This window comes from Notolepis coatsorum (genome assembly GCF_963971535.1).
Source record: "Notolepis coatsorum genome assembly, chromosome: 2".
NCBI lineage: Eukaryota > Metazoa > Chordata > Actinopteri > Aulopiformes > Paralepididae > Notolepis > Notolepis coatsorum.
In genome coordinates this window covers 204,828,908-204,856,656 of record NC_140166.1, presented here as the reverse complement: position 1 = coordinate 204,856,656, position 27,749 = coordinate 204,828,908, and the positions used below count along the sequence as shown (strand labels likewise).

At 41.3% G+C, this 27,749-nt stretch overlaps 1 protein-coding gene across 1 annotated transcript in view; it reads right to left on the bottom strand.

Moving 5' to 3' along the window:
* LOC311223705 (uncharacterized protein) overlaps positions 1-27,749 on the bottom strand; it is a gene marked incomplete at both ends in the record, with an annotated part of 55,518 nt that overhangs the window by 13,722 nt on the left and 14,047 nt on the right. The window contains 10 exons of the mRNA XM_084308477.1: positions 4,822-4,982; positions 7,793-7,962; positions 8,259-8,368; positions 8,896-8,940; positions 10,567-10,730; positions 18,354-18,683; positions 20,758-20,973; positions 22,647-22,804; positions 23,171-23,252; positions 24,322-24,494. Of these exons, the coding sequence (XP_084164603.1) occupies positions 4,822-4,982; positions 7,793-7,962; positions 8,259-8,368; positions 8,896-8,940; positions 10,567-10,730; positions 18,354-18,683; positions 20,758-20,973; positions 22,647-22,804; positions 23,171-23,252; positions 24,322-24,494 (1,609 nt within the window). The remainder of the gene's footprint in view (positions 1-4,821; positions 4,983-7,792; positions 7,963-8,258; positions 8,369-8,895; positions 8,941-10,566; positions 10,731-18,353; positions 18,684-20,757; positions 20,974-22,646; positions 22,805-23,170; positions 23,253-24,321; positions 24,495-27,749) is intronic.

Here is a 27,749-nt window from a genome sequence, read left to right as displayed (position 1 = left end):
TTGTGGACCGGCAGCTACCGTCCACCAGAGGGTCCAGCTACTACTACCTACTGTCTTACAACCAGCGGGACCCCCCCTCCCCCTTAGTGTATCCAGCTATAATCATTTAAGTACCATCGCTATAGTTCCCTAAAGAACCGGGTTGTATACTTACTCCCTGCGTAACCAGAGATTGGACATTCAATGTTGATTTACCTACGAATACTCATTTGCCATACAAGTGCATTTCAAATCATAAATGTCATCAAGTGAACGTTGTATATACCCTTTGCTATATAAAATATTCGATTTGTACATTTGTGTGGACTTCGTTTCATCAGGTGGGAAAGTGTTCATCATATCTATATCATGTACTGGATGGCCAGAAGTTAAAGTACAAGAGGTAGTGGTTTAATAATACCATACTTATCAATACAGTCAGGGAATTGTACCCCTCAGTTACACTGGGGGTATTCTGGATGGCGTGGAATTGGGTGATGGGTGGGGGTACTTACTGGAGTGTAGCAATATGATTTCATGTTATAATTTATTGTGATATTTTTATGAAATGAAGAAATTATTATTTGATGAAATGCATCTACTGTATCTGCACCGCATTTTAACAATTAACCTCTTGAGCCCTAGCCCTATTTTCCGAAAATCCGCCTAAAAATACATACCAAAATAAATGGAAGATTGCTCCCCTTCTACAAGGCTCATTTGCATGTCCTTGGTATCTGGGGACATCTATGGATCTCAGGGAATGTTGCAGTGTCAGAAATGTTGTGTCTTTCACTAGGCTTGAGTAAATTGTAATGAACCAAAGGAGAATATAATATATATATTATATTATAATATAATTATAATTGTTTTTCTTTTCCATATTTGACAGTGAATAACACCATGCTAAAATTGACCAGACATGAAATATTGCAAATGAGAACCTTCTTGAGATCACATGTACAAAAAATCTAAGCAAATGAATAAAGGGAAGATGATTAAACAGAAGGTTTTGTAGATACAGTACTGAATTCTGCCATCCGGACACATGCAATTTGAAATATGAATATAGAATATCAGGGCGCGGCTGAGTGGCACAGTCTCGTCTTGTTTACATCAGGGTCCCCCATTTTCAATTCATGACTGAGCTGTACTATACTGTACCCATTCTGCAATATGTTAATAAAGTGTTCAATCAATCAATCAATCACTTGGCCCCAGAACCTGGATAAACACTTAGATTCCCAAAAGTAGTGATAGACTGTAGCCTGTAGGTACCCAGGTCTGTTTGACATTTCGAACATATTTAAAGGAGATATTGAACGGCCCATTTTGTTAGTTCTTTTTTCAATACGTTGCTGCAAACTATTATTTTTTTTAAATATTGAACCACACAGACAGCAATCAGAATACTGGCATTTCCATAACGCTTTCATCTCTACAGTATATTTTCAAAAACATGAGGAACAACTTTGCTTGAATTGTCTTTATTATGAAAACTAAAACAGGACGTTTGCATATTCTCAATGTTGCTGTCGACGTCGTCGCGGTCGCGTCGATGTGGGGACTTGCTTCTTCAAACCGGGTGGACAAAGTTTACAGACAAACGTTAGATTGTTTCCGTCTGAGTCAGTACTGACTTTAACGTTAAACTATTTTAAATCCCCAAGCACCGACGTCAAGAGGTAGAGTCTGACTCTGAGCGAGTGCTGCTCTCGACCTGCTGCTGCGCAGCGCTCAGCTTCTGCTCGCAGACGCAGATTCAGCTGTTGTTGTGATGAGCAGTGGCGGCCGCTGGGTACTTCGCCACTAGGGGCGCTATACCAAATATTTTGTACAGTACAGTACTGTACCACGCAAGACTCATGGCAAGACGTGAGCGATTCGACTCACGCTCACGGCAATGAATCGGCTCTTATGAACGAGTCGCTCAGCTGTTACTACAACAACACACAACCAGTCAAATAAAGTATAGTCTAGACTCTAATTCACAACTTGAAACACAATATAAATAGAAAAGTTAGAAACAAAACTCGCCCGTCTCCAAACACAGGCAGATCTCTCCCTCTCTCCTTCTCTCTCTCACACACAGCGCGACGTGGAATCGATTCGTTACACAATCAGACCTATTATATACCAAGAATAACTTCAGTATGAGTACAGGGCTGTACACATATTTTGCATATTGTTAAACGAGCCAAGGCTAGCTATTAAACTATCGATATGAATCGAAAATCTGGGACCCTGATGTAAACAAGACAAACGTCTTTCTCTGGTCTGCATCCCCTTAACAATTGTGTGTATTGAGCCGTACTGTATTGTACCCATTCTGCAATCTGTTAATAAAGTTCTCATTCATTCATTCATTCAAACATAGACGATATTGAACAAGCCATAATCCACGTATTTTCAATCCGAGAGAGCTGCAGTAGTTAAATCAATGAGCCATCGACATAGTCAGTGTGGTAAGTAACGTTATTATTGCATCCAAGATTGATACACGGCTGGCTAGGCAGTTGGTAGTCATAGTCTTGTGTTATAAAATAAATAAACAATCAGCAATGTCTCGCTTCATGAATGGCCAGCACAGCAGTAGCCTAACAGTACTGCTCCTAAAAAAAACTATTTACAAACGTTAACGTTAAGCACAGAGAGAGAGAGAGAGAGAGAGAGAGAGAGAGAGAGAGAGAGAGAGAGAGAGAGAGAGAGAGAGAGAGAGAGAGACTCACTGTTTAGTTGAAACGTCCAGGGCAGGAGAGCTTGATAAACGTGTATAATCCGCCATATAGCTTGTTAGCCAAGTGTTAGCTCAGCTGAGCTCGTCGACGTTAGCACAACACTCAACAAGTACATTCCTTTGTCCATTTCCGCTCGAACAGACTGCAAACTACCTGGCGTTCTATCGCCATGCTCTAAGACAAACTCTAACCTTAACCAACTTTGAAAGAGTGCCTAAGCTTAACAGTCTAAAGAACTTGCAGTCACGGCACGCTCTAAGACAAACAACAGTCCTAGACCAACCTAGGAACCAAGCTAGAAGCTAGAATAGGAACATTAGAAATTGGATTCGGCCAATCAGAGATCGTCTCTGTGAAATTCTGCCATGGAAAAAAATACTGGCGTCGGCCAATCAGAGAGCGTCTCCGCGAAATGCGGCTATGGAAATTCTTCACGGAAGTTCACGCTGCTGGCTAGACCGCTTCAAATCGCGCTCGGATTCCAACATAATAGTCATATTTCAACGCACAACGCCGTATGCACTGATTGGCTGTGACGGAGACAGCGATCAAACTGTGACGCGCACTCAGAGCGCTATCGCGTATAGCCCGGGCCGAGAAATACGAAAAAATAAAAAAAATAAAAAAAACGTGATGTCACTTCCTGCTCTGGAAAACGATGTTTTTTTTATTTAGATAATAACGTTATATTGTGCATTGGAAATACAAACATACTTAAAATGAGTAAATATTATTAATTTTAAACATGTTTATATTATTTATAGGGCTATAAAACACAAAAACGAAAAAGTTTTATTGTCTTCTTCTCTGATTTAACAGCAGCTGGCCAGCAGGTGGGTCGGCGCCCTAGCGCCCCTAGTGGTAGAGCCGCCACTGGTGATGAGTCTGATGACGTAGCAGGGGTTGCCAGATCGGTTGGTTTTCCATATAATTTTAAAGCCTGTTTACGGTGTATTTTAACTGGGTTTTCGGCTGAAATACATATGAAATCTGGCACATCTTTGAACGCCGTTATAACAGAGTGCTGAGAATGAACGCACTTTTGAACTCCTAAGTGCTCCTAACTACTAAGTGCAAGCCCAGATAAGTACTCTCTATTTGCATATCAATAGCGCCGGTCGTATTTAACACACCTGACGACCGGCGCTATTGATATGCAAATAGCGAGTGCACTCTCAGTTGATTTCAGGAACGCACCACACACACACACACACACTGCTGGTGTCGTCACTGCTGCTGGTTTAGCTCTAGATAAGGGCAAGAATGCGACCCCCATCTACTCCGCTTTGCATAATAGTAGGACAGGTAGTCAGAAGGGGGGGGGACATAACTGCATTCTGAAAAAATGGGGGGGACCCATTCCAATGTCCCCCGTGGGAAATACGCCCCTGACAGTAACCAGTAGGATATTAAGCAGAGAAGCATTTGCACACTCCCATATTGGTCATTAAAAGGTCAGTAATTAAGGTTTTAAAACTGTGCAAAGTAATAAAAGCCTGGAGTTTAAGAGATTTTTTAAGTCCATTCCAGGTAAACTGAGCAGAGTAAAGCCCTCTTCTCAAACTCAGTGCGAACTCGTGGGACTGTGGTGGATGGAAAGTCCTGAGAACTGTAGGAAGAGTTTGACGAATGTGTACAGACATTAAGTTTATATTATTAATATGTACATGTTTTTATTATTATGTAGATATTATTATTTATATATTATTATTATGCATAATGTTTTTGTGTGATGTACCGCACATTTTATTGCTGTCTGATATTTGCAAATGTTATTGCTGTCATCTTGGCCAGGTCTCCCTTGCAAAAGAGATCTTGTATCTCAATGGGACTTCCTGGTTAAATAAAGGTTAAATACAAAATAAAATTTTATTATTATTATTATTATTATTATTATTATTATTATTATTATTATTATTATTATTATTATTATTATTATTATTATTATTATTATTATTATTATTATTATTATTATTATTATTATTATTATTATTATTATGTAGATGCTATTATTTATATTATTATAATGTATGATTATAATGTATAATCTTGTGTCTCTTTAAACACTTTCAAGTTGCTGGTCAATTTTCTGTCTGTCCCTCACCCAGAAGGTGATGATGTCCCACTCATCAATACCAAACTTCAGGATGGAGGACTCTCCCAGGATGGCCACCAACTCCCACTCGCCGCTGGCCTCCAGGTAGCGCATTGAGTTAGCTGACATCTCCTCAAAGGTCAGGGCTGGACTCACCCTCACATCCCTTACTGAGAGAAAGACAGAGAGGTGGGGGGTAGAGAAAGAGTGAGGGAGAGATAAATAAAGAAAGAGGGAATGTAAGAGGGAGAGAGAGAGGGATAGGGAGAGAAAGAGAGAGGGAGAGGTATAGAGAAATAAGTAAGTAAGTAAGTAAGTAAACTTTATTTGTATAGCACCTTTCTCAGATAAAATCACAAAGTGCTTCACAGAAGTAAAACATAGCACATAGAGATGAACGCACTACACATAAAACAATTCTGACACATCGTAAGCATAGTTACAATTAAATAACTAAATATGAGTGCAACTAAAAACAAAACAACAATTATAAATAAATAAACAACGTATACAACCAGGAATTATTTAAAAGCCTGTCTGAATAAAAACGTTTTCAACTGTTCCTTAAAAGTGGATAGGGAGTCAAGTGAACGCATAGAAAGGGGGAGGGTGTTCCAAAGGGTAGGGGCCATAAATTGGAAGGACCGGTCACCTTTTGTTATTAACCGGGTCCGTGGGACAACCAGGAGATTTTGGTGGGAGGACCTAAGTGCACGACTGGGGGAGTAGGGGCGCAGTAAATTAAAAATGTACACAGGGGATCTACCTTGGAGGGCTTTAAAAGTTAAAACAAGAATTTTAAAATGGACACGATAATTAATGGGGAGCCAATGTAGAGTGGATAAAATGGGGGTGATGTGGGCACGCCTACTTGTCCCAGTTAAAAGCCTTGCCGCTGCATTTTGAATGATTTGCAAGCGGTTTAGCACAGATTTATCCAGACAGGTAAAAATTGAATTGCAATAGTCCAGGCGTGATGAAATAAAAGCATGGATGATCATTTCCATTTCAGCTCTAGAAACAACAAATCTTAATTTGGCAATGTTTCTGAGCTGATAAAAACATGACCGTGTGAGCTGGTTGACATGGCTGTTAAAAGACAGAGAGTCATCAAAAATTACACCTAAGTTCCTCACATGAGGTTTGACACACTGACCTAAGGGTCCAATAGAATTTTTTATAATGGGGATGATGTGGTCGGGAGCAATAATGAGGGCTTCTGTCTTACTTGCATTAAGCTGAAGGAAATTATCAGCCATCCAGCTCTTGATGGCATCGATGCATTCATTAATAATGCAAAAACGATTACACTCACTGGGCTTAAAAGAACAATACAATTGGATGTCATCCGCATAAAATTGATAAAATATTCCATTAAAACGTTTAATAATCTGGCTTAGGGGAAACATATATAGGGAGAACAGCATTGGCCCTAGCACAGAACCCTGCGGAACCCCACAGGACAGTGGGGTAGAGTCCGACATGAACTGACCCACTGACACAGAAAAGCTTCTATCAGCTAGGTAAGATGAGAACCATCTCAGTGCTGACCCAGAGATCCCAAACACATCATTGAGCCTACGCACCATAACCACATGATCAACCGTGTCAAAGGCTGCGCTGAGGTCCAATAAAACTAATAGTGAGTGTTTACCATCATCTGCAGCCATTACAATGTCATTGGTAACCTTAAGAAGGGCTGTTTCGGTGGAATGAAATTTCCGAAAGCCTGATTGGAATGGGTCATGCAGATTATGGGTTTCTAGAACCATGAGAAGCTGCTCAGCCACAATTTTCTCCAGCACCTTGGACAGCAGAGGTAGTTTGGAGATTGGTCTGTAATTCTCAGGAAGAGAGGGGTCTAGGTTAGCCTTTTTTAAAAGAGGTTGAACTATGGCATGTTTAAAAAGGCTAGGGACAGAACCTGATGCCAGAGAGCGGTTAATTATTGACAGAATTGTGGGACCAATTGAGTCAAGGACCTCTAAAATCAGGGATGAGGGAACAGCATCAAGGGGATTAAAAGAGGGTTTCGTTTTGTGCAGCACTATAGAAACCTGCTCTAAGGTGACTGGAGAGAACGAGTCTAGCAGCGTGAGAGGAGGAGAGACAGTGGTAGGAAGGCTGTCAGAAAGGGATGAGGGGCAGATGCCTGCTCTAACACCACTGACCTTATCCACAAAATAATTCAAAAAGTTATTACAGTCAGTATAAGAATATACAGGTACACATGGAGGCATAGGAGCAACAATAGTATTGATTGTTTCAAACAAAACCCTTGAGTTTCCCTTGTTGGATGATATTAGATTAGCAAAATATGCAGTTCTTGCATCCCTTATCATGTCATTAAACTGGACCAATAGCTCCTTGAGATGTAACCTGTGGACTTCAAGCTTGGAGGCTTTCCATAAACGCTCTGTCTTTCTACACTGACGTCTAAAACTGCGGATAGACTCATTGAACCAGGGAGTAGAATTGGTACGGGAGGCAGGTCTGGATTTAAAAGGAGCAACTATGTCCAAAATAGTGGAACATTGGTCATGAAAAGACTGCACAAGGGACTCTAACTCTAAATAAGAAAGAGAGAGAAATAGGGAATGTAATAGGGAGAGGAGAATGTGTGAGAGAGAGAGAGAGAGAGAGAGAGAGAGAGAGAGAGAGAGAGAGAGAGAGAGAGAGAGAGAGAGAGAGAGAGAGAGAGAGAACTACAGTATAGCATAGTAATATGATCCTGGGTGGATAGGGTTCAAACCTGGGTCTTTGTTAAATGCTTTCCCTCATCTTTATGTCTATCAATTAATAATTGAATAACATGTAGGAGCCGAGAGTGAGAGGATGAGGAGGAGAGAGAGTGAGAGGAAGAGGGGGAGAGAGAGGAGGAGGAGGAGAGAGAGGGTGAGAGCCCCTGCATGTTCATCCTACACCCTACATGTGATGCCTTTGTCTCAGTGTGCTTGCAGTCACAACGGTGTGTATCTACTGGTGTGCATGTAGGATCCGAAGGTGAACGTGCAGTTCTGGACGTCGAAGGGGAAACTGAAGATCTCCAGGTTGCAGGCGGAGATCAGACGCAGCATCCTGTCCCAGCGGATGTGACCCGTGTGGTTCACGTAGACGTAGGGACACCCCTGGGACACGTCGTCATCCACACTGAGAGAGAGAGAGAGAGAGAGAGAGAGAGAGAGAGAGAGAGAGAGAGAGAGAGAGAGATAAAGTTACTTGTTTGTTTTATCATTGATGAAAGAAAGAAAAAGAAAGAAAGAAGACCTGATATAAGATTCCTTAGAACACGTGAGTTAAGCGGAGGAGAAGGTGATGGAAAAGCATTACCAGAGGCAACCAGAGAGAGGAGCAGGTGGAGGAGGAGGAGGAGGAGGGGAGATTGTGAGAGGAGGAGGACAGAAATAGTGAGAGGAGGCCAAACGAGACTTATAACAATCACTCACAACTCATAGACAATGATGTCTGGAGACCAGAGCTGCTTCACTGGGAGAGAGATTCTGGTCACTCCGTCACACTGGTCAGGATCCCAAACTAAGAACTCATGGTGCCAGTACTACAGACAGACAGACAGACAGACAGACAGACAGGCAGACAGACAGACAGACAGACAGACAGACAGACAGACAGACAGACAGACAGACAGACAGACAGACAGACAGACAGACAGACAGACAGACAGACAGACAGACAGACAGACAGACAGACAGACAGGCAGACAGACAGACAGACAGACAGACAGACAGACAGACAGACAGACAGACAGACAGGCAGACAGACAGACAGACAGACAGACAGACAGACAGACAGACAGACAGACAGACAGACAGATAGATATTGATTGATTGATTGATTGATTGATTGATTGATTGATTGATTGATTGATTGATTGATTGATTGATTGAAGATTGTATTAACAGATTGCAGAATGGGTACAGTACAGTACAGCTCAATACACACAATTGTTAAGGGGATGCAGACCAGAGAAAGTCTTTCGTCTTGTTTACATCAGGGTCCCCCATTTTCAATTCATCATATAGATAGATAGATAGATTCATCATCAGCCCTTGTCATCTCACTTACCATTCGCAGCCACAGGAAGCTTGACAGTATCTGTGTCTTCTCACTCTGAAATTAACCCCAGAGAGATGCCATTGTGATACGGTATACAGTACAGCCTAGTGGCCTCAGCTACTTTCAGTCTTAACATTGGTTTATATTCAGTGGTAACTGAATATAAAGGGAAAGGGAAACTTGGTTGCAACCAGGCAAATAATAATAAATAATAAATACAAACAATTGCATGATTCTAGACAGATCACAGGGACGAAAACAGTGCAAAAACATCTGAATGCTGAATACATTAAGTGCATAGGAGCAGAGATCACATGTGCAAATTCATGTACTAATTTCTGTGCAAACATAAGAGACTGTGTATCTCTTTGTCCTCTGAGCAGGGATGTGTATCTACAGCCTGTGGGCCACAGTAGATACACACTCTGAGCCAGGAGGTAGAGCAGTCGTCTGGTAATCCAGAGATTCCCGGTTCGATTCCTGCTCCTGCTGAATTTGTCAACATGCTTCTCACCACTGATAATGGGCTTTGGACTGAAGACTTCATTATGTCAATGTTTCATTTTCTTTAATTTAGGACACCTCATACATTTACTGATGTAACTCCCTGACCATGCATATGCTATATTTATTTATATGAAAAAGCCCTCATCTGTGTTTCTATGACAATCCATGGCAGAGCTACTACAAAGTAAATGAGAACATTCTGCATAGATATTCATTTTTTACATTTCCGCTTATTTTAAGTATGTGTACATAGGTATATATTTCCTACATGCATAAAGATATTCACATCCAGGTTCTTCTATCAGGTTAAGCAACTGTCTGACTCTTAGCATGTCAAGTTTGAAAGCTCTTGGAGCTTGTATTATTAATCTACATGAGTTTATATGTCTCAACTCCCATACGGCCAGGCTATATTTTGGTTGTTTTTTCCTTTGGGGGTGTATAACAATATCTATCAATTTAACAATTTTTGCAGTAAAATATTTTTATACAAGAATCCATTTCACATATGGGAGACCTTAGAGATGAGGAAAAACATTGTTGTGTTTTGTTCTACCTCCGGTAGGGGTATCTCAACATTTTGGGGGCATTGTCACTAGGCTATATATCTGACTCGCTCAAATTACTTGATGCTTAATGTTCCTCAAGTTTGTTCTGAGCTTGGAAGGTCTGCCTTTTCTGTTGATGCTCGTGACTCATGGAACATCATTCAATGCACTTTAAAGATCAATAGATCAAAACCTATATGAAGTTAAAAAATAAATATGTATCAGTCTTTAACTGTTTAGGCACATTTTTATTATCTTTATCTTTTATCCAAATCGCTTTACAATTTGTTCCTCACATTCACACATTCATTCACACGTTCACACACCGATGGCGTAGGCAACCATGCAAGGTGCCGACCTGCTCATTGGGAGAAGTTAGGGGTTAAGTGTCTTGCTCAAGGACACTTCGACACGCTGCCCGGGAGGAGCGGGAATCTCCTGAACCTCCTGCCAATATTTTTTTTATCTTGTCTCATTTGAACTGTAACTTGTCATTATTGGAAATGAGGGCAACCTCAATGATTTTACAAGCAATAAAGATTTGATGATGATGATGATGATGATGATGATGATGATGATGATGATGGTGATGATGATGATGATGATGATGAAGTCATATACTCACCACTCCCAGTACAGCGTAAAGGGTGAAGGAGATGTTGGCGATGGTCGGGTTACTGAGGTTAACCGCTGGCCTGAATGACTTACGGTCAAAAACCTCCTGCATGGACTCATAGGTGGGACCACTGTGGCCTTCTCTACACAGCAGTTCACTTCCACAAAGATAGACTGAGAGAGAGAGCAAGAGAGAGAGAGAGAGAGAGAGAGAGAGAGAGAGAGAGAGAGAGAGAGAGAGAGAGAGAGAGAGAGAGAGAGAGAGAGAGAGAGAGAGAGAGAGAGAGAGAGAGAAAAATTAGGAATGTTTAGCAGAGAGGGGATCTGGGGGAGATAGAGTGAACCTCTACCAGTGAAACTCCTAGCTGTCAGGTGAAAAGAAGCGTCTGGCGTATTTGAAGGAGGCACATGGTTGTCTCTACACCCTCGCCAGACCAACAGTAGGGCTGTGCAACAACCAGGAGGGAATTGACATAATGACTAAAACCAGGGGATGGGCGGGGAAAAAAAGGTAGGACGCCAAAAATAAAATGCAATGCGATTGAAAGACACACTTTTCATTGTACTGAATCTTTAAGTCCCATTCAAATGTATGTTGATGGGAATTGGTTTCAGTATCAGTGTATTCATTTATTTGTAGGAACAGTGCACATTAACCCTTTCACTACCACACTATAGAAGGCCCTTTCACTATCACACTATAGAAGGTTCCTTCTGTAGTGTGGTAGTGAAAGGTTAACCTTCTGTAGTGTGGTAGTGAAAGGTTAACCTTCTGTGGTGTGGTAGTGAAAGGTTAACGTTCTGTATTGTGGTAGTGAAAGGTTAACCTTCTGTAGTGTGGTAGTGAAAGGTTAACCTTCTGTAGTGTGGTAGTGAAAGGTTAACCTTCTGTAGTGTGGTAGTGAAAGGTTAACCTTCTGTAGTGTGGTAGTGAAAGGTTAACCTTCTGTAGTGTGGTATTGAAAGGGTTAATCAACATTTCTGTAAATATGCCAGTTTCAACCAGTCAGCAATTTTTTTGACTGCAGTCCCTGGACAAGATATTCCTAAAGACCAATAAACACTACAAGATGCTGATAGCACAGCATGGGACACATTGGGACCGTGAGAACTAAAACTAAATAACTAAGAACTAAAACAACATGCAGTATTCAGTACACAAAGCTGCAGGACACTGATGCAATAATGTTAATAATACCAACATGTACAATCAATTAAAGTCATGCAGACACTAACCACACAGAACTCCTGCCTTGAAAACCTTGCACATTTAAACACTATTTTATTTGAATTAATTTCCAATACATCTTTGTTTGTGCATGCTCTCTCTCTCTCTCTCTCTCTCTCTCTCTCTCTCTCTCTCTCTCTCTCTCTCTCTCTCTCTCTGCCCCCAGTGCATGCCCTCGCTTGTAGTGGAATTAAAACACATCATTCCCTTTTCCAAAGAAAATAAATATCAGACCCTTCTTCTGTGCCACAGACAGTAGTCCCAAAATGACGACCATCACACGAATTAGTAGGCAAACCGCTGGCTCATGGCCCAGCAGACTCTTTGGATCGTTGGACTTCCACTCAAACATTTTCAAAATGAAGGTTCTCAAGTCATCATAAGATGATTTTTTTGTTGATGGACAACATCAACATCAATTCTGCCTAGGTAAAGACCACTAAGGCCTGCCACGTGCGGAGACTACTGAGCAGACGTTTTAGTTCATACATAAAGCAGAAAATCAGAGCAATACAAAATGTACTTCATTGTTCCAAAAACCAGCCTGATGTGGGCTACAGTATATACAATGAAGGATCACTATACTCCTACTCTAGAAGTTACATTGTTATTGAATGGAGCACACTGAGTATCGTCCTTACCTGTCAGTAACAAGAGAGCAGAGATGAGGATGACATCCCATAATCGTGTCATCCTGTCTGGTTTGCTGCTTCTGATGGACCAACATCTACCACGAACACTGTTCTGAGACCAGCGTGTGGAGGATTCTTTGATCAAACTCAGCAGACACACACACACACGCACGCATGTACACACACACACACACACACACACACACACACACACACACACACACACACACACACACACACACGCGCATGCACACGCATGCACACACACACACACACACACACGCACACACACACACACACACACACACACACACACACACACACACACACACACACACACACACACACACACACACACACACACACACACACACACACACACACACACACACACACACACACACACACACACACACACACACACACACACACACACACACACACACACACACACACACACACACACACACACACACACAGGAGTTGTTGTTCAACACGTACAATAACCACCCAGCCATTGTATTTTTCAACACCTCTACCTGTTTTTCTTCTCTGTTGGTCTTGTGTTGCCTTCACTAATAATACGTGCATAAAGACCTACACACACAATTAGGGGATGTTCGATATCAATTTTGGCATTTGTCCTTTTATACTGTTTGTGTTTTTTACATATTTTTCCTGTACTGTTTACACAGTGTTTTGCTCATGTACCTGTATTCCAATGTGGATTCGTCCATACATGGCAATACAAATCTTTGACTTTGACTTTGATTATGTAGAAGCAGGCTATTATAGAGTCCCATAAAGACTGGCTATAGAGTCACATAAACACCGGCTATAGAGTCACATAAACACTGGCTATAGAGTCACATAAACACTGGCTATAGAGTCACATAAACACTGGCTATAGAGTCCCATAAAGACTGGCTATAGAGTCACATAAACACTGGCTATAGAGTCACATAAACACTGGCTATAGAGTCACATAAACACTGGCTATAGAGTCACATAAACACTGGCTATAGAGTCACATAAACACTGGCTATAGAGTCACATAAAAATCGGCTATAGAGTCACATAAACACTGGCTATAGAGTCACATAAACACCGGCTATAGAGTCACATAAACACTGGCTATAGAGTCACATAAACACTGGCTATAGAGTCACATAAACACCGGCTATAGAGTCACATAAACACTGGCTATAGAGTCACATAAACACCGGCTATAGAGTCACATAAACACTGGCTATAGAGTCACATAAACACTGGCTATAGAGTCACATAAACACCGGCTATAGAGTCACATAAACACTGGCTATAGAGTCACATAAACACCGGCTATAGAGTCACATAAACACTGGCTATAGAGTCACATAAACACTGGCTATAGAGTCACATAAACACTGGCTATAGAGTCACATAAACACTGGCTATAGAGTCACATAAACACTGGCTATAGAGTCACATAAACACTGGCTATAGAGTCACATAAACACTGGCTATAGAGTCACATAAACACCGGCTATAGAGTCACATAAACACTGGCTATAGAGTCACATAAACACCGGCTATAGAGTCACATAAACACTGGCTATAGAGTCACATAAACACTGGCTATAGAGTCACATAAACACTGGCTATAGAGTCACATAAACACCGGCTATAGAGTCACATAAACACTGGCTATAGAGTCACATAAACACTGGCTATAGAGTCACATAAACACTGGCTATAGAGTCACATAAACACTGGCTATAGAGTCACATAAACACCGGCTATAGAGTCACATAAACACTGGCTATAGAGTCACATAAACACCGGCTATAGAGTCACATAAACACTGGCTATAGAGTCACATAAACACCGGCTATAGAGTCACATAAACACTGGCTATAGAGTCACATAAACACCGGCTATAGAGTCACATAAACACTGGCTATAGAGTCACATAAACACTGAGTATAGAGTCACATAAACACTGGCTATAGAGTCACATAAACACTGGCTATAGAGTCCCATAAACACCGGCTATAGAGTCACATAAACACTGGCTATAGAGTCACATAAACACTGGGTATAGAGTCACATAAACACTGGCAATAGAGTCACATAAACACTGGCTATAGAGTCACATAAACACTGGGTATAGAGTCACATAAACACTGGGTATAGAGTCACATAAACACCGGCTATAGAGTCACATAAACACTGGCTATAGAGTCACATAAGATAAGACAAGATAAGATATTCCTTTATTGATCCTGTGAGGGAAATATTACCATGTCATTATATATCTGTGTTGAAATACATATTCTATCTCTGATAGCCTTGACTAGTTTAATATTACCAACTAGTAAACTAGTCTGACTACAGCAGACAGACACTAGGCTACAGTCTGACTGTCTCTTTAACGACGAACCAAGGTTAGGAGCATTTGGCCTCTGGTGTGAAAGACATAACAATAACACTGCCTAGCCAAGGCTTGTTTATTCATTTCTCCCACTAGGGCAGATTTTGTTTACCTTTCTGTCATATCTGGTGTATAATGTACGTCATTTCAATTATGTATTAAAGTACGTTCTGACCAGACCTCTTTGTCACTTTCTGGTCAGACGCTCGTGTGTCTCTCTATAAACTGATCTCTGTGGAAGCACAGATATTAAACTATGTTCTATGTTTTTATATACAAATGACTCGATCTCAATTTCTACAGTTCACTGTCATGGCTCATTTTACATTTTTTATTTTCTGATCTTTTTTCCCCCTCCTTTTTCCGTTTTTCTCCCATCCCAATGTTAGTCGTTATGCCAATTCCCAATCCCCTTCCTGGTCGTTGCGTGCTCTGCCCCCTACCGTCGGTCTGGGAGGGCGGAGACTATCACATGCTTCCTCTGACACATGTGTAGCCAATCCCCACTTCTTTTCACCTGGCAGCGCAGACTCTCACTGGGAGACTGTAACGTGTGGAGGACACTACCTCCCCCAGGATCCGACCTCGCTGTGCAGGCGCCCCGACCGATCTGTAGGAGTCGCTGTTTTACAACGACCAGGACCCACCCTCGCCGGGTTTCCCACCCTCTAACACTGCCAATTGTGTTAGTATGGACGGTCGGCCAACCAAGAAGCACCACAGCTGGATTCGATCCCACTGTCTCTGTGGTGGTGGGCAGACGCTTAGACCGCTGCGCCACCCGGCCGCCCTGTCATGGCTCATTTTAAATGTTCCACAACAATCCCCTTGGAGAAATTTGGGCATCATATCAGCATGGGGATGGGGGGGGGGGGTACAAGTACAGCCATGGTAATAGTATAAGACATAAATATAGGCAATACAACTATAGTAAAGATAAAAATAAGCAGTTCAAACAATATCATTAACTCTGACTATAAGAATATGAGCAAGTAAGCAGCGTAAAGGCCACATAGTCGGGCGGAACGTACACGGAACGGACTCTGCAGAGGTCTGCGTGTACTCAAAGCGTACTCAAAGCGCAAAGCAAAATTGTCCTAGCCGCACGGACGTCCGCATCGCTCACTTGGTGTCACACAAAAGGCTGCTCGGCGTGTTGGTTGACATCGACCTGCATTATATGTGACACAGATCTGCATTTTACTCTGAACACTCACTCCGTGCCAAGAGTAGGGCAGGATCATGGTTCTATGGGTAGGATTGGTCCGGTAAAACTTTGGCAAGTAGATGACGCTAAATTTAGTTTTACTATCGCTAATCGTTATACGTTCTAATTCATATACATTTGGACCATGTCTTTTTTTCATCATCTGAAGTAACTTGAGAAGTTTGAATGGCTTTTCTAATTTCGATATCTTGGAAACGGAGATAACCGAGACTCTTTATTTTGACATCGGTGGACGACGCTGCGACAGAAAGTGTAAATAGCGTGCAAGGATTGTGGGCAATGTAGTAAACTGGCACAAGAAATGTAGGTAATTGGTACACGGTGGTACGCTCAACTATGAAACCTCAAACGAGTCCGGTCCGCTCACAGTACGGCCGACTATGTGCATGTCATAACATGGCACGCGATGCTGACGCTTACAGACACCAAAAATGGACTATAAACAGAGCCGCGTGCGCAGCGTGTCTGCGGCCGTGTGTGTGTATGTGTCAGTTTTCGAGAGCGTTGACGAAAAGTACGCAATTTATGTAATGCGTACCAACGCGCACCCGCGGACGCGGGAAGTATAATCAGGCCTTTAAGCCCCGAATATACTCGAACACTGACACGTACGAGGCTGCAGACACGCTACGCACGAGGCTGCAGACACGCTGCGCACGCGGCTCTGTTTATAGTCCATTTTTGGTGTCTGTAAGCGCCAGCGTCGAGTGCTTATGTTATGATTGTTGTAATTGCTGTAATTGCTTCAGATGAGTAGGTTGGCACCTTGCATGGTTGCCTCTGCCATCGGTGTGTGAATGTGTGAGTGAATGGAAAATATATTAGAGGAACAAATTGTAAAGCGATTTGGATAAGTCGGCGCGCATATCTGCGGGGGTATCCGCGAGGTCACAAAATCTGGCAGGAACACGGACACCGTTGCGACGTCCGCGCGGACAAGAACGTTGACGAAAATTACGCAATTTACGTCAACACGCACCCGCGGGAAGTTTCATTGGCCCTTTAATTAAGGTCTGTATGCCCTATCTGTTATATTGTTACAATATGGGCAATAAACACTTCTGAATCTGAATATATACTATGAGTAAGTAAAGTATAAAGTACCCTAACTAGCATGATATACGTCATACGTTATACATTGTAGTCTATGCAGGTTAGGTGGTAAGAGTGAGACACACTTAGTGGTCAGACATTCGTAGTTCTCGAGTTCTGCTGCTGTTAGTTCTCCGGCTGCTGGCAGCGGTCCCTGCCCACTGTTGTGGAGCCTGATGGCCGCTGGTATGAAGTACATAAAGACTGGTATAAAGTATTGCACCTGAGAACTACTTAAATACATACATAAAAACGACAAAATCTTTGGTTTCTTACATATCTCGATGTGATTTATCAAGAAATATCTACAGCAAGAATTCTGGGTCTCAATGAATCCAAAATGACAATGTGGTTAGAAGTGGTGGAGAGAATAAAAGCTAGCTTATAATGGTAGTGTCTGGTTAGAAGCGAGGGATAATGGAGGTACTATCCAAAGAGGGGTCCGGGGGGGGGGGGGGTTCGAGCTGGAGCATATGTGTGTAGGTTTTTAGATAACAGGTATTAGGGGTATATCCTGTATTATAAGACATTGGTATAAATGGTAATTTCGTTGGATATACACTGTGTATTAATGCTTGTGTATCTTATCGTGTGTTGTCATGTTTGTTTATATGTGTGTTTAAAAAATAATAAAAAAATAAAATACAAAAAAAATAAAAATGACAAAATCTTAGGCTATGTTCAGACTGTAGGCAAAAGTGGCCAAAACAGCACAATCACATGGAATCTGATCTTTTTAATTCTGATTTGGGCTTTCTTAGATACAGGTCTGATTTGACCTCAGTCTGAACGGTCAGGAATTCATGCGACTTTTACATCACTCTAGATTGACATTCATCACATTTCTGAGCTGGCAGTCACTCTGTGAATACAAACATGGAAGACAGGTGTTTTTATTTGGGGTGATACTTCTGTACAAGCAAAACCTGAGGGGACGTATATGTTTGAAAGCATATTTTATGAAGAAATGTCTCTCTTTCACCTTCTCCTCACCCCATTATTACCTGCTAACGACTTAGGTGGCCTCAACTTATAAATCAAACCATAAACTGTGCTTCAGTGTCCTCCATGTTTCCGTCCATCTTCGTTATTGTTCATTTGTGCATTCGGGCATTATGATATTGGCCAATTTCTTTTCCAAAAAAGAGCCAAACAAAGAAAATTGCCTCTGAACAATAAATCAGAATTAAGCACTAAAGCTTGCCGTTTTCGTAATTCTGCCAGACCCAGATAAATATGATGGTAACGAAGCTGATAACGATGAAGACGAGGTAGAGGATGAACAGCAGGCGGTCGATGATAGATCCTATCTGTATCCACTCCTCAGAGCTCTTGGTTACCAGGAAGTATTTGTCTACGTGGAGGCGGACTGCCAGGAGGTCTCTACCCAGCTTCCTCAGCTCCTCTAGGGCAGGCTCCACTGGAGGAGGTGGGGGTGTCGGTGGCGTCTTCCGAGGCTCTGATTGGAGGCTGATCCGAGGTTCTGACTTCTCCACACAAAGAGACGAGGCGTCCGTCTTACCTCCTGGTTGTACTGAAACAAGGGTTTGTTAAAAGACAGTAGAAACAATGGCACATTGTCTACATAACAAAATCATAAAGAAAACCAAGTCAGGCAAAACGTTTGTCAATATGGAATACACTTTTTTTGTATGTAGCATAGCTGATGAATATGGACTGTCCATAATTATTTTAACATTATTTCAAATAGCCTGTTATTATAGCCTATGGAAATTACTAGAAAATGGCAAATGTATGTATTAATAATATACATTGTAATATACATACATATACATTGTAATTAGGGATGGGACCGAATATTCGAAAATTCGAAGTCATTTCTGTTATTAAGATCGATTTAATTTTTTTACAATCGAATATTCATTTTGTAAAAAAAAATATATATATATATATATAATATATATTTTATAAAATGCTTTTTTTTTTAATTGAAGCAAACCATGCTTTTTCTTTAATTGAAGCAAACATTCTTATTTAATTCCTTTTTATATTTAGAGGCAGCCTAATTTTCATAGCCTAATTGATCAAAAGATGCACATGCTACTGTTTTAGTTTGTTTATTAAAGCCGGTTGATAGGCCAATGATGGTCATTTTGATTTATTGCTGGTCAGCTGATACATTTTTTTTTTTTTTAAATATTATATACTTTTTTTTGTTTATATAGAAATGGGGGGGGGGGGGGGGGGGGGGGCGAATATTCGATATTATGAAACACGAATTTTCGAATAGCACTCCCATCCCTAATTGTAATATACATACTGTGGCAGATATCATCCCCCGTCCCATGGCTACGTGAAGGAAAGGAGATACTACTGCCACGGGCAGAGGAGAGTTAATTAGGGAGCTGATTAGGACTGATAGAACACACCTGTGCACCACGTGATCACCCACATGCCACACACACAGAGCCAGCCATAGTTTAAAGCCGGAGGAGAGACAGAGAGAGATTTGCAACGGGGTCCTGTCCGGGGTCCCAAGCAAAACCCTGGACAGGCTCCAGTATGTTCAAAATTCAGCTGCCAGGGTTCTAACCCGCACCAAACCCTGGCAGCACATCACCCCCATCCTCATCCACCTCCACTGGCTCCCCATCAAATCCCGCATCACCTACAAAACCCTCCTGCTCACCTACAAATCCCTACACGCCCTGGCACCTCAGTACCTCACTGACCTCCTCCACCCCTACACTCAGTCACGGTCCCTGCGATCCACGGACACTGGTCAGCTCTCCATCCCCCGAACCAGACTACGGACGTTCGGGGACAGAGCTTTCAGTGTGGCAGCTCCCACCCTCTGGAACTCCCTCCCCGCAGAACTCCGCACCACCCCAACTCTGGACTCATTTAAAAAAACTGCTCAAAACCCACCTCTTCAACCTGGCCTTCAACCCCTAACTTTCTCACTATATATGTATATGTTGTGTCTGTCCACTATGTTTGTTAATTTTGTTATCTCCCCCCCCCCCCCCCCCCTTATGTAAAGCGACCTTGGGTCCTCTGAAAGGCGCTATATAAAACGAAGTATTATTATTATTATTATTATTATTGAGTGGAGGTGAGGAAGGAGCAGAGTACAGAGAGAGAGAGCGATATACAGAGTTTGTGAGGTGAGAGGTAGTTGTAAGGAGAGGAGAAAGCGAGAAGGTGTTCGTGGTACTGGATCCAGACTGGCTGAGAAACACCCTTGCGAAACTGACCCTGGACCGGAAGACAAACCCTGAGTATTGAACATTCCCTTTTTGTACGAGAGCCTGATACGTGTTTTGACCCTGGACTGTTATCCGACTACTCTAATTGCCCATCGGACTGTTGTGCTTCTATTCAATAAATATCTTTTATTTATTGAAATTGTGCTTGTGTGGACAGTTGAATTTGTTTGTTTTGAACCGTGTCGAGCCTGAACACCACCAGGCTCGTCACAATACATGCATATACAATGTAATATACATACATTAATATACAGTCCATTAATATACTGTATATTGATTATTGAAGCAGCATCTGTTTCGCACCACCTATACGCATACTTCTCCCTCCACTGGGGAACTACCTAGCGCCGAAATAAATGTAATAACGGATGTGCCCACCATGACCGTGCGCAGCGTGGTTGAGGATGACGGTGACTCTGTTGCTCTCTGGTTCAGAAGGAAGGCACATCAGGCGGGCCAGGAAGCGCAGGACGAAGACGCGGAGCCAGTGAGGCACGGCACGGCGGTGGCTGGAACTGGCCTGGATGTGAGTGATCAGTATCGTCTCCAGCAGGCTGGCCACCATCAGAGCCAGACTGATGGAGAAGAAAACATCTAGATGAAACAGGGGGGGGGGGGTTGAAAGTGATGAAAATGTTGAGGTGGAAGAAAATAGTGGAATTGCTTTGGTATAATGTTTGAAAAAAATAAACTTTATTCCATCCACAGAATCGGTCTTCCAGCTCCAGGTCGTTATCTTGATGGTATCATGAGTTCACCCTGCCCCCCGCCCTCCCCCTCCCCTTGGACAACAGGCTCATTTACCTTAATTTATTGATCTATTTGACTGCTGCTACCTCTTTAAACTTTTTCAATGTTTAACTTTTTAACTTAACCCATTCTCTGCCGGGCTTATATCCATCCTCTGCCAGCGCTATTTGTCTATGGAGATGTTCACCTCCTTTGCAGGACTATAACTTTTTTACTTGTATTGCTAAATTGACATTACTATGGCCCATTCAACATCAATTATCTATCGTTCAGGATGTAGGAACGTTTTACTTTTTCATTCACACATTCATACTAAAATACCGTCTAGAGTATAAATATGTTTTTATCGTTTTCTGCAGTATTTCATAGAACGTGAGATACAGGCATAAATGCATATATTAGATGATCAAATGCAGTTTGATACCGATCAACGTTATATAAAAAATGTCAACTGTACATGGTCCTAAACGTCATGACTGGTCATCTGCGGGTGAACGGAGGGGGGGGGGGGGGGGGGGGTCGTTTATAATTCAATGACCGACGTTAAATGATTTATGTAGTATGGGTGATATATTGATCAGAGCAGTTTGTATCGAAAATGGTAAAGAAAAACGCTGAAACTCACCCCAGTCTCTTCGTACCGTTGGGCGATGAGAGTGGAGCAAACAGATCCCAATTATGGGATGTTGATCGATGCGATCCATTTCCGGTTTGTATATTACTAATACACGTCCAAATCATGTTGATTATTGAGTTATGGCATAGATCTATATCGACGGCATCTGTATTGAGCCCCGGGACGATAAGCGAGTGGCCGGACGAAAATAGGGGACGGACCACTTCCGGTTTGGGCAACTTCCGGTTTGGCAACTCGCCGATCGGCCACCAGGTGGCGGTATTGAAGCGTTGCAGAGTTGTGATGGATCAGACAGCATCACCCAAGACTCCGTGGGTGAAATATGAATACCATGACGAAAATATGAAATATTGATCTCAAAAACGCCTTACGGAGTTATTGGCGGAGAAACTCGCCTTAACACGTGAATGGCGGATAATGGGTTAAGTACTGATTTTATTGTTCAATTGTCCACCACATTGTTTTACTCATTTGACTTTTTTTTTTAAACGTTTTTGTAGATTTGTATTTGTTTGTACTACCGGGCAGTCCGGTAGAGAGAGAGGGAGAGGAGGAAATGGGAGACAGAGCAGGGGAAGACATTCGGCAAAGGACGCAGGGTCTATCTATCTATCAATCACAAGTTCAAGTTCTCATTTTCAAGTTCTTATTCTATGATTTGGGGTGAAATCAGTCAGGGTTCACACAGGATCACCTCTTCATCTAGATTCACCCGGTCAGGATACATCATAGAAAGAGTGGGTTAAAAATCAACAACAATTCTATCTCAGTTTAGAATATGAAATACACGTTATCAATAAAGCATTGCGATGTGTACTTTGCGCGCCTGTGGCGGAATAAAAGCCAGTTGGAAACAGATCCACTAGTACGCTCGTCTCACTTATGAGGGGCGTCGTCTCTCCAGTCACAGGAAGTAGGTCATTCATGATGAGGAGGAACACAGTGTATCCCAGGATGAGGGTCATCTTGAAGGCAGAGCGGTCTACACTCTGGGGGGGCAGCAGGAAGCTGAAGAGATCCACTGTGATCAGGAAGCAGCTGGGGATCAGGAGGTTCACCACGTAGAGGGTCGGTCTGCGCCTCAGAACAATCTAGTGAAAAGTGAAAGTAAAAGGTTTAGCGCCTGGCGGTTTTATTGGGGCAATAAAGTAGATGCCCCATAACAGGGTTGCCAGATTCTAAAAAAAAATTCCCTGATTTGTTTGCCACAGAAAACTGTGAAAATGGACTTTGCAAAGGTTATATGAGACTATGTGTAGAGTATAGAACAACAACAGAAAACCCTTGTTTATTTGGGTGGACATGTGAATATAAACAAAAGCGAGTTGTTTAGAAGAAAATTACATAGGATACCTTCAACTTTGGAGTAATATTTAGCCCGTTTTGATGTCCATGAGCTCCCACTCCCCGCTGGTCCCCATCACCTCCTTGGACTCCGTCAGAATCTCCTGGGCTGTTGACGCCATGGTCATCCTGACATCAGAGCCTGCGAGAGTATTTACAACATTTATTATATATACTAAATATGGTCAATAGTAAGAGTGTTGGGTCAGGGGCGTCGTTTTGGTATGGCAAGGTATGGCACTCGCAAATAATTTTTTTTTTTTATGTTGATTTAAAATTCGAATGTCAACATTATGAACGAAGCTTCGAACTATTCGGTACAGCCCTAGCATGTTTTGATATTGTCAATTATCTCACTTTTACTGGTGACTTTTACTATGAACCACAAAAAAAGGAAAATGGAATACAGACGTTTTTTAATCAAAGGGCAGCAGAGACAAGTGATACAGGGACACAGGGAAGGTCTTACAATGGCTTAGTGATTATAACAGTGCAGTTCAGCATTCAGTAACCCATCGTTTTTGTGAATGTGTTTTTGATACTACATTCTGTTGAACACACACCTCAAAACCGTACCCAAGGAAAATTGGCTTAATTGCAAGAAAAATAATAGACAGTTATGATATTACATTTTGCATAATTTGTATGCAAAATATTGTGGTTCCCTGCTTTAGTCTGTTGACACATTTCTATAAAAAAAAATGCTTGTGTAGTCCTGTGTCATACCTAAATGTCATATAAGTGAATTGTATAGAAACAACTCACCAAAAGTGACTATTGCGCAACTGATTTGAAAAAAAAAAATACACCCCCCACCCTCCCTAATTGCCATACCTTGGCTTTTACTGAAACGACGCCACTGTGTTGGGTACCGTAGGGTTGCAAATTACATTCACGCTAGATCAATCTGTACCAGATTTCAGTACCTTTACATGTTTAGTATAAGAGTGTAATATACTAGACAAATATATCACAAATATATATATATATATGTATCTAATAAAAGAAATAACGATTAAAACCCGACTATACTCGTGATTGGCGCTCAAGCGATGGCGAGTTAACCCGACTATCATCGGGTCTGGCACTGAATGAGTTAATACAGACTGTATTGATCTATTTGTGCAACGTTAAATAAATCTCTGCCCGGTACGGTATCTTCAAATATATTCCTCTTCTGGGGGGAAAGATCAAGTTTAAGTCAATCTCACTGTAGTGCATGTAGGATCCAAATGTTAGAGAGCAGTTCTGGATGTCAAAAGGGAAGGTGTAGATCTCCAGGCGACAGGAGCTGACCACTCTGACCGGCTGGTCTAGGTAGACATGACCTTTGTGGTCTAGGTAGACATAGGGAGCATTGGAAGACTGGCTGTCCGCACCCATACTGAAACAAACCAAATGAGCAGACCATGTCACGAGAGATTATAAGACAAACAACATGAAAATGGTTAAGTAACTTATTTGAAAATACTTAACCCTTTCACTACCACACTACAGATGGTTAACTGTCTGTAGTGTGGCAGTGAAAGGGTTAACCTTCTGTATTGTCGCAATGAAAGGGTTAACCCTTTGGTGGTGTGGTAGTGAAAGGCTTAAAGGTCCACTCAGGCATATGCATTAGTGGTGGGTGCCAATATGGAAATTCCATATCAATATTAGTTGCATTTTGCGGATACAGTATTGACAAATCTCAGTTTTCACTTAAAGCTGCAGTAGGCAAGTGAGTGAGTTTACCTGCCCAGCAGAAATAGAGCAAGCTCTGTATCACTTTTGGACCCGGGGAACAACATTTTATTGTCCAAAAACATCCGATTGGTTATTGATGCAGGGAGCTGTTGTTTTTGGCCAATCAGATGTTTTTGTCCTGCCAAGTGTGTGTTCCTGGGGTTGCAAAAATTACACACAATGTGCAAAACAACTGGGACATATTTAAAACATTTTCTTTGGGAAGAATTCTGCTTAACCCTTTCACTACCACACTACAGAAGGTTAACCCTTTCACTACCACACTACAGACGGTTAACCTTCTGTAGTGTGGTAGTGAAAGGGTTAAAAATAAATGTCTAAGATTCCATCAACGTGGACACAGATCATTACATTTTACAGATACATGGACATTCTGTAATGTGGTTGTGAAAGGGTTAACCCTTTGTCGTGTGGCAGTGACACAGTTAACCTTCTGTATTGTCGCAGTGAAAAGGTTAACCCTTTGGTACTGTGGTAGTGAAAGGGTTAATCAGGCTAATGTGGCCTGTACATTGTAGTGGCCACTATTTCCATGGAATAGCCCATTACTGGCTGACATGGTAGCATCTAAATTCTAAGATATTACTTAATTACTAGTCACGACAATACATTACTAGTGATAGCTATTTTTCATTTTTTCTTTTTTTTATATAGCGCTTTTATTCAAATCGCTTTACAATTTGTTACTCACATTTTACCCATTCACTCACACACCGACGGTGGAGGCAACCATGCAAGGTGCCAACCTGCTCATCAGGAGCAATTAGGGGTTAAGTGTCTTTCTCAAGGACACATCGCTGCCCGGGAGGAGCGGGAATCGAACCGGGAACCTCTGAATTGCCAGACGACTGCTCTACCTCCCGAGCCACTGTCGCCCCACTGTTAACGGTCACTTGTTAACTATTTAATTACACATTACTTACTAATTGCCAGTCTTCATTTATGAATTACCAGGCATTACTGTAATGAAAAACCGGTTACTAAATGAGACATAAATGAACATGAGATAACTTACAACTCTGTGATTAGAATGTCTGGGAGCCACAGGTTCTGACGTGGGACAGAGACTCTCCATGCTCCACATTCCTCCTCATCCCAACTCAGACCCTCTATCTCCCACTCCTGTACAAGCAAATAGCATTTAGAATTATAATTGAACATTTATAGCAGTTGGTAAGCAGTGTACATATACCCTGTTGTCTTTACTTTCTAGTACAGAAATAATGATAATTACAAATGTAAATAAATACATAAATGAATGAATAAATAAATATATATATTTATGTATTTTTTCATTTATTTATTTATATATATACAGTACCAGTAAAAGGTTTGGACACACTTTCTCATCGAACTGAATGTTCAAACCTTTGACCGGTACTGTATTGATGAATTATATATTCACCAGGAAGACTTACAAGAGTTTGCCATACATAAGTTGTTAGTGTTTGGGCTTTTTCATCCTAGAAGAGACAAGGTAGTGTGATGTTTAATACAGACAGATATAAAGATTAGATGATATTGGAAAATAAATCATCTTTAAGTTTTATCATAGCTAAGCACTCACCACATCTAGAACTCCCACCAGGGTGAAACCGATACTAACATTTGTTGGTTTTGCAAAGTTATCTACAGGACGCATCAGCTTGTTCTTGAATACACTCTCAAGTGCATTGAAAAGAGATTCAGGACTTGGACTGGTACAATTCAACGCGGCTATGGAACCTGAATATATGAGGAAATATTGGGAAATTTCAGCACATGAATTGTCATGAAAACTAAACACAACATGCACAATTCACAACTTAATTTGACCAATAATTGTACTTAAGTTAACAATAATTTCATTGGACCAGAAGGTGTCTGTGAAAATCACATGGTCAATAGCTATATTTGTAAACAAACTACTAAGCTTACTAAGTTACTTTTATTATGTTTTTTTACCCTACACTCCCCATTACATTTGACATTAATATAAAATATTACCCCGTTTGTAATGTGTCTTACCATAAAGCAGCGTCATGCAGATGAAGATGAGGTAATTTGATCTGTTTGAGTACGTCATCGCGTAGATCTTATCCACAACCATGCGCATTATATAATTATATCTTAGATCCAAAAGTAAAAAGCTTGCCTGAGACAAATGTGTTCCTTACCAATTCCAATATTGACCCTCTAAAAAAAAGACTTCACCCTATTCCCACCAGCTCTTCCACTGAAAAACATCTTCTACATCCATCTTGACCACATAATGCCTTCACGATTGGCCTATACCCTGTTCATCTCCATCTGACGTATGTGTTACATAATAAGTGTTTAGATAGTGTAGCAGGCTTTAGCAACATCTTCATGCTTGACTGTAATGTCTGTGTCAATAGACCACTCACGGATGCTTGTGACTGTATACTGGGCAATAGTAGCCATAACTGTGCATACAGTCTGTTTGCTTCAGGCTATTATAATCAAGGGCTGAGCCTGCAGAGACAGCTACTGTAACATGTTAAATATTTATTCATCATCGTTTAAGAGAGCTACTTTGCATGTGTCAACAAAAACTGCCATGTACACCAGGACCGACGCAGGGCGGTCTTGCCATTAACACTTTGGATGCCACGCCGTGTTTTCCTTTTTACCCCCTTGATGCCCAAACCCACTCCAATGTTAACTTAATATCGCCTAATCTATGTTTTAAATTATGGCCAGTGTGTCAGTGGAGGTTTCTCTATGACACGTGAAACACAAATTCACTCATAATTCATAATTATTATTAATTTACATATATATATATATATATATATATATATATATATATATATATATATATATATATATATATATATATATATATATATATATATTTTTTTTTTTTTTTTTTTTATTATTATTATTATTA